Source organism: Salvia miltiorrhiza, chromosome 6 (assembly GCF_028751815.1).
Source record: "Salvia miltiorrhiza cultivar Shanhuang (shh) chromosome 6, IMPLAD_Smil_shh, whole genome shotgun sequence".
NCBI lineage: Eukaryota > Viridiplantae > Streptophyta > Magnoliopsida > Lamiales > Lamiaceae > Salvia > Salvia miltiorrhiza.
Genome location: NC_080392.1, coordinates 33,471,291 through 33,479,972, shown reverse-complemented (window position 1 = coordinate 33,479,972; position 8,682 = coordinate 33,471,291). Strand labels below are relative to the sequence as shown.

At 44.5% G+C, this 8,682-nt stretch overlaps 1 protein-coding gene across 1 annotated transcript; it reads left to right on the top strand.

Annotated features, from left to right (window-relative positions):
- Window positions 1–8,205: 8,205 nt before the first annotated feature.
- LOC130990784 (uncharacterized) lies at window positions 8,206–8,682 on the top strand. The gene has a single exon (XM_057915017.1). The coding sequence runs from the start codon at window positions 8,206–8,208 to the stop codon at window positions 8,680–8,682; it is 477 nt and encodes a 158-aa protein (XP_057771000.1).

Below are 8,682 nucleotides of genomic sequence, written 5' to 3'. Positions count from 1 at the left end.
TTCTTGTCTTTCACCCACACACCTACAAGTGACTTACTAACTCCTAGATTACATGCCATGACTCTAATTGAAGATCTTTGTAGAACACTTAACTTCTTTACCTTTTCTGAATCGATCGCCCATTTATCCTTGTGTGTTGAACCTCTTTTCATTGATTTCAATTGTATAGGTTGTCCGAGCGCTTGTTGGGCAGTTGCCGATTTCCAAATGCACCAAATAGTCTTCAAACTAAGTTTGAAGAGTGTGGCTGCCTCCTTCTTTGCGCCGTATTGAAGTTTGCCGTTGGAACTCCGTTGCAACAACCACTGTGCAACTTGATTTCTTTCATCATTATTTAGCTTTGAAGACTCTCTATTTTCTGCCATTTTAAGGAGTTGGGTGAAATTAATGTGTTCACCCAACTCCCACTTGTATTTATTGACTCTAGCATTGGTAGTTGTAGTTTTAAATTTCCCTCCAATCTTTTGGAGTTAAGGTTTAACAAAAGTGGCGCCACTTTTTGCCTATGTGTAGCCTACCACTTTTTAGTTTTATGTAATCTGTCACTTTTCCATTTCATGTAATCTGCCATTTTTCCATTTTATGTAATCTGCCACTATTTAATTTTATGAAATCTGCCATTTTTTCATTTTATGTAATCTGCCACTATTTAATTTTATGTAATCTGCCCACTTTTAAATTGAACGTAATCTGCCACTTTCCAGAAAATAAAAGAATAAATAAAAAAAGAAATAAAGTAAATAGAGGAATACTAAAATTAAATTACAAATAAGTTAAATTGAAGTCAAAATAAGTAAATGAATAAAACTAATGTTAAATGTCTTTATGCTAATGAGAAATTAGTAAAAGTAAGTAAAAGTCATTAACACTACCCTTTTAGTCTTTCACAACACCTTTTTCAGCTTTCTTAGTCTCCGTGCCCACCACCAAGTAGGTACTTGTTTCGTGGACGGAGGGAGTATTTTAATATAGATAAGTTCAGTCTGAAACAATTAAAAACTGTGAAAGAGCTAAACAATACTCAAATATAGCATTTAATGTGTAAACAAAACTCAATAAATTAGTGTTTTTCCTGATTAATGTCTAAAATAAAAAAATACGCTAAAAAAAAGTAAAAATCATACTCCCTCTGTCCCACTTCAATTGGCACACTTGCCTTTTTTGTTTGTCTTACTTCAATTAGCACTTTTCTAAAATAGTATGTGGTCCCTATTTCTCTACTCAAATAAAATAAGTGGACCCTACCTACTTTACACACATAACCATTTATTCTTAATTTCCGTGTCCAACTCAAAAGTGTCAATTGAAGTAAGACGGAGGGAGTATTAAATTTCAAAAAGTGAAAAGAAATTATCTATTTACAAGTGAATACCCTTTTATCTTTGAGATACCCATCATAACTGATACTCAGCCCATCTGCGAATAAAGTACGATGATCTTTGAGCTACCCCGAATGCGGCATGAAGTTTGAATCAACGGTGGAGATCACGCATGTACGGTCCCATGGGAGTGTGCGTGTGTGGAAAATTATAAGGAGAGGCATGGCAACTTCCTCGAATATTAATTACCACTTCCTCATTATAAATAGACTCCCCTCGCCACTTGAGCCCCCTTCTTCAAAAAACCAAACACTAAATCTATGGCGACCCCCAGCTTCGACCCTTCGATGCAGAGGAAGCTGGAGGCCCCTGTTTACCTCATTTTTGGGTGGTCTTTGCTTGTGTTTCTGCTGTGCATTCGAGCATGTTTCATGACTTTTTGCTCTATATTTCACGTGCTCGATGATCTTTTTGGGTGTACTTTGTCGCGTGCAGGATTCGTGAATTGCCAAGCGTTCTCGGCGTCGTTTGGAGCACTTTTTGAAGTCAGGCTCACGGTCGCCGCCGTGACACGGCGGCCGCCGTCGAGACGGCGGCCGCGGCCCCACGGCGCGGGCCGTGTCTTTTCTGGAAGGAACTGCGAAGCACCCTCATGGCGCCGCCGTCTCACGGCGGCCGCCGCCTCCGTTCAAATCCGGCAGTTACGGTTTTTGGTATAAAAACCCATTTTTAGGGTTTTACTTGGTACTTTCGATCAGAACAGCCTCTAGGGCGATTTTCCATTATTTTCCATTGTTTTTTAGAGTTCTAAACTTTTACTATCGCTTTTGGATTCATCGGATCGCTTGTGATTCCAACTATCCTTTCATCGGATTATTTTTCATCGGATTGCTACGTTGTGTAAGAACTCATTTATTTTCCTCAGTAATTTGAATCCTTTGGTTTATTTGAATTCCTTAGTTTATGCTTTGATGAATGTGATGATGATGAATGTGATGTTTTGAGATTGTTGACATTGATCTTAATGAATTGTGTGAATCGTTGGATTGTTATTGTTTGCTTTCGGATTTATCTTATTGGTGAATGTTTTAATAATCTCTTTAATAGTCTTTGAAGTTTTCTCGAGTTGAATTGATGTTTAATTAGTTTCATGCCTAGGTAATTATTAATCATTGTTGGTTCATAAGTTGGTGATCGTTTGGTTGGAGTGCTCGATTGAAACCCTAAGTTGATAGTCTTCATGTTTAATACTTGTGTTCTTAGTTGTTCATGTCTCCTGCATTAGTTAATGTTTTAGTGCTTTTTCTGTTTATGTTGTGGTGATTAGAGTGCGAGATAGTGTCAGACCCAATTACCCGATTAGAGTGTTTAGGTTTTATTTCCGTACTTGTGAGTAGCACAATTGAAGCCCTGCTAAGTCTTCCTTGAGAGACGACTTGAGTCACCTTACCACCCTAGGACGACCTCGTATAAATTCGAGTCCATCCGTTAGGTGTTTTTGGATGAGTCAAATTTTGGCGCCGTTGCCGGGGAATGCTTTAGGCATTTGATTGTGTTGCATTGTTTTCCGTGTTTTTCTTTTGTTTATTTCTTTTGACTCGGTTATTTTCTCCCTCCGGTGCGTTTGATTTGTTTGTTCATGTTGTGTATGCAAGGACGTAGAAGCTTGAAGAGAAAGCTCGCACCTTACTACGACAACATACATCGACCCCGTGAGATCCTTTCAAGCCTGGAGGAGGAGTCCGAGTCCAGTTCGAGAAACTTTGTGGAATCACAGTTTCGAGAGAAAGACTGTGAAGAGAGAATCACTTCCAACCCCATTCTAGAAGACTTTGAGGATTCACGCTCAGTTGACTTAGAAGATCCGTTAGAGAACGGCGAAGGGCGTGAGCAAGAAGAAGAAGAAGTTCATCCCAATCCTCACCAAGAAGCCATGGCGGAGCGGAACGTACAGTACATGGGAGATTTCTCCAGGCCGGTCATCGGGAACACTAGCACCTTAGCGATAGTGCTTCCCACAGCAGTTCGGAATTATAATCTGAAGCCCAACGACTCAAACCTGCTGCCGCTCTTTCATGGGATGCCCAGTGAGGACGCCTTACAGTTCATCCGTGATTTCTGCACTCAAGTGCAGACCTTCCCACTGTTGGACCTCACCGAAGATCAGTTGAGACTCAAGTGCCTACCTTATGCACTCAAGGACCGGGCGAGAACGTGGTTATTGTCCTTGCCGCCGAACTCCATCACTACATGGGGAGAGGCGTGCGAGAAGTTCATGCTCAAGTACTACCCCAACCACAAGACACAGGAGATTAGGAGCCAGATAATGAACTTCCTGCAAGGAGCTGACGAGCCTCTCCACGATGCTTGGGAGAGATTCCAAGAGCTCCTCCGCTAGTGCCCACAACACCAGTTAGAACATGTCATGTTGATGCAGTTCCTCTATGACGGATTGATTCAGACGACACAATTCATGGTGGACAGTACCGCTGGGGGCAACATTGCCCGAAAGACAGCTGATGAGCTCAAGGAGATCTTCGACACACTGGCCGCGAGCTCTCAACAGAAATCAGTTAGAGGAAGGAGGGTCGAAGCCCATGCTGTAGCCCCAAACAATGAGCTGCAGAAGCAAGTAGCGGACCTGATGAGGCAAGTTCAGCATTTAAGAATGAACCAGGTGGAGCCTCAATCCGTCCAAACACCGCCAGCTCAAGCACCTCCAGCCCAGGCACCGCCAGCAGAAGGATGTGGCATATGTGGCGACTTTAGCCACAGAACCAACGAGTGTCATCGAATAGGGGAGTTCACACCCGAAGGGGAGGCAGAGGTCTACGCTGCCCAGGGATACCCAGGGAGGCCTAAATTTGAGCAGAGGCCTATGTTTAATCAAGGGCAACAGAATTCCAACTCTGGTTGAAGAGCTCAGCAGAATTCTGGATGGAGGAACCAAGCTCCTGGCCAAGGATCGGGATCAAATCAGGGAAATCAATTTCGCCGCCCTCCTCAGCAATTTGGGTATCAGAACCAGCAGCAGTTTTATCCACCTCAACAGCAGTTCCCCTTTCCTCAGCAACAGAACTACCAGCAAGCTTATCAGCAGCAGCAACAGCCCCCGCAGTATCAGCAGTATCAACAGTTCCCTATGCAGCAAGGGAATTTTCAGCAGCAGCAGCAATACCAGAATGCGCCCCAGCAGTTCCAGAAGCAAGCCCAACCTCAGAAACCATCTCTCGAGGACACCATGCAATCATTTATGGAGATGACCAAACAGAGCATGGAATCCCAGTCGGCTACTATCAAGCGTCTCGAGACAACTGTTGGGCAGCTCTCCGGGACATTAAACCAGATGCAACAGCAGCAACAACCAGGGAAGCTCCATGGACAAGGATTGCAACCTCATCAAGCTCAAGCTGTCACAGTCCTACGGAGTGGAAAGAAGGTGGACAACAAAGTGGAGATCCCTACTGACGAGCCTCCTAAGGAAACCTGTGGGAAGGAGATGGTGAAAGAAGTGCCCCCACCGAGAGAAGAAGAGCAGCAAGGAGAGCCCTCGGTGAAGCTTCACAAGGCAACCAAGCCCTACAGACCACCGATCCCGTACCCTGGTCGGTTGAGGAACGAGAAGCAAGATCAACAATTCACCGACTTCTACAACATGTTGGCAAAGGTGAATGTCAACTTGCCACTTCTGGACGTGATCAGAAATGTCCCGGCCTATGTGAAGTTCTTTAAGGAGCTAGCGTCCAAGAAGAGGAAGTTTGTTGACAATGAGAAGATTCTTGTGTCCGAGGTTGCCAATTCCATCATGCAACAACCCTTGCCACCCAAGCAACGAGATCCAGGTAGTTTTGTTATCAATATTGCTTTGGGGAATGGTAAGGAGGCCTCGGGTATGCTTGATTTGGGGGCAGGGATTAATTTGACGCCGTACTCTATTTTTAAACAACTAGAGTTAGGCGATTTAAAACCCACTCGTATGTGTTTGCAATTGGCGGATAGATCAGTTAGGTATCCTCGCGGGGTCATTGAGGATATTCTAGTTAGAGTGGGTGGTTTGATTGTGCCTGTCGATTTTGTTGTGCTTGAGATAGGAGAAGTTCATGAGAATGGCAAGGAACATACTTTACTGCTAGGAAGACCATTCATGGCCACCACTAACACGTTGATTGATGTGAAAAATGGAACAATAAAAATGACCGTGTTAGGAGAGTCTGTGTCTTTTTCTGTGCATCATAGTCGCGCTTTGCCATCATCTTCATTTACTAATGAATGCTCCTATATAGATGCTATTGACGGCCTCGCCGAGATGGTTTATGTGCAGGAACAAGAGATAGTGGAGATCTTTGCAGGATCGACGGATATGGAGGAGTTTGCCCGAGAAGCCGAGGAAAGAGAGAGAGAACGAAGAGACAAACTCCCCATTGATGAGCCTGTGGTGCTTGAAGATGCCACGAAGTGCAAAAAGCCCAAGTTAGAACTCAAGGATCTCCCCAAACACCTAAAATACGTGTACTTGGAAGAAGGAGAGGAGAAGCCCGTGATAATATCCGCCGAGCTCACGCATGAGCAAGAAATGGCATTGATGGAAGTGCTAAGGAGCAACAAGTTGGCATTTGGTTGGGGCCTTGCCGACGTTAGTGGCATTAGCCCCGCCACATGCATGCATCGGATTCACCTCGAGGATGGAGCAACACCTAAGAGGGATGGTCAACGAAGACTCAACCCCGTCCTCATGGAGGTAGTACGCAAGGAGATACTCAAACTATTAGCGGAAGGGATCATTTACCCTATCGCCGATAGTGAGTGGGTAAGCCCGGTACATGTGGTGCCCAAGAAGGGAGGAATCACGGTTGTCCTGAATGACAACAAGGAGCTGGTGCCGACCCGCCCGGTCACGGGTTGGCATATGTGTATTGACTACAGGAAGCTAAATGTCGTCACAAAGAACGATCATTTCCCTCTTCCTTTCATTGATCAAATGTTGGATCGTTTAGCTGGTCATGATTTTTACTGTTTCCTTGATGGTTTGTCAGGTTATTATCAAATAGCAATCGCGCCGGAGGACCAGGACAAGACGGCGTTCACCACCCCTTTTGGTACCTTTGCGTGGAAGAGGATGCCATTTGGGCTGTGCAATGCACCGGGGACCTTCCAACGGTGCATGATGTCGATCTTCGCGGAAATGATAGGTGATTTTGTTGAAATTTTCATGGACGATTTTTCCGTGTTTGGTAATTCGTTTAGCGATTGCTTGGGAAAAATTAATTTGGTGCTAAAAAGGTGTATAGAGAGTGGGCTAACTCTTAGTTGGGAAAAGAGTCACTTCATGGTGACTAGTGGCATCGTTCTTGGCCACGTTGTGTCAAAAGATGGTATAGAGGTTGATAGGGCTAAGGTGGAGGTGATTGAAAAATTACCCCACCCAATTTATGTGAAAGGAATAAGGAGTTTCCTAGGTCATGCCGGGTTTTACCGGTGTTTCATTAAGGATTTCTCTAAGATTACCCAACCTTTATGTCGTCTGCTTGCTCAAGATGTGAATTTTGATTTTGATGAAACGTGCATTCATGCTTTTGAATTATTGAAGCTTAAGTTGAGCACTGCACCTGTTGTTGTTGCACCGAATTGGTCTTGGCCTTTTGAGATCATGTGTGATGCTTCAAACTCCGCTGTGGGGGCCGTTCTTGGTCAACGTGTTGACAAAATGTTGCGTGTGATTTATTATGCTAGCTTGACTTTGAATAGTGCACAAGTGAATTACACCACCACTGAAAAAGAGTTGCTTGCTGTGGTTTTTGCTTTAGACAAGTTTCGTGCTTATATTATTGGGTCTAAAGTAATTGTCCATAGTGATCATGCGGCTTTAAGATATTTGTTGACTAAGTCCCAAGCTAAGCCACGCCTAATCCGTTGGATTTTATTATTGCAAGAGTTTGATCTTGAGATTAAGGATAGGAAGGGGAGTGAAAACTCCGTTGCCGATCACTTATCTAGACTTGAGCATAATGTGGTTGAATCGAGTCAAGATGTCATACATGAGTCCTTCCCGTTTGAACACACATATGAAATTGCCTCTGTGCCTTGGTTTGCTGATATTGTCAATTACCTTGCTTGTGGGGAATTAAGACCCGATCTAACATCCCAAGAGAGGAAAAGGTTTTTGGCTACTTGCAGGCAATATTATTGGGAAGACACTTATCTCTTTAAGTTGGGAAAGGACGAGGTGATTCGAAGATGCATCCCGGATGTGGAGCAACAACAAGTGTTGAGGCTCTGCCATGAAGCCCATTGTGGTGGACAAAAGACGGCTCATAAGGTCCTCCAATCCTGTTTGTTTTGGCCCACTCTTTTCAAAGATGCTCATTCTTTTTATCTTGCTTGTGATCGGTGCCAAAGAGTTGGTAACATTGGGCGCAGGAATGAAATGCCTCTCACGAGCATTCTTGTGGTTGAGATTTTTGATGTGTGGGGCATCGATTTCATGGGCCCCTTCCCTATTTCTTACGGTTTTGAGTATATCTTGCTTGCTGTAGATTATGTGTCCAAGTGGGTTGAGGCCATCCCCACAAGGACATGTGATGCAAATGTGGTTTTGAAGTTTGTGCAGGAGAACATATTGTGTAGGTTTGGATTCCCCAAGGCCATAATCAGTGATGGAGGCAAACACTTCTGCAACAAGCTTTTTGAGAAGCTTATGAGAAAAAACGGCATCACTCACAAGGTGGCCACACCCTACCATCCTCAGACCTCGGGGTAAGCCGAAACAAGTAATCGGCAAATCAAGGACATACTGGAAAAGACGGTCCAACCCTCCCGTAAGGATTGGTCTCTTAAGCTCAATGATGCCTTGTGGGCGTACCGCACCGCCTTTAAAGGAGTCTTGGGAATGAGCCCCTACCGCCTGGTCTATGGTAAAGCGTGCCACTTACCGGTGGAGGTTGAGCACCGAGCTTATTGGGCAATCAAGGCCACAAATTGCGACCTTACAACCGCGGGGAAGCACAAAGCCTTGCAAATGGAAGAGCTCGATGAATTACGCAACGAGGCGTACGAGAATGCAAGGATCTACAAAGATAAAGTCAAAAGGTTGCATGATAGCCGTATTGTGCCCAAGCATCTCAAACCCGGCATGAAAGTTCTTTTGTTCAACTCAAGGTTGAAACTCTTCCCGGGCAAGCTCAAGTCTCGTTGGAGTGGCCCTTTCATTCTTAAAGAGATTCTCCCTCATGGCGCTGTGATACTAAGCAAAGAGAACAACGAAGAGACGTTTACCGTCAACGGGCATAGGGTGAAGCCTTACTTGGCGCATGAAGTGGTTGCCGTTGTAGTGGAGTCCCAAGCACTCCACGACCCAACGTTTTGA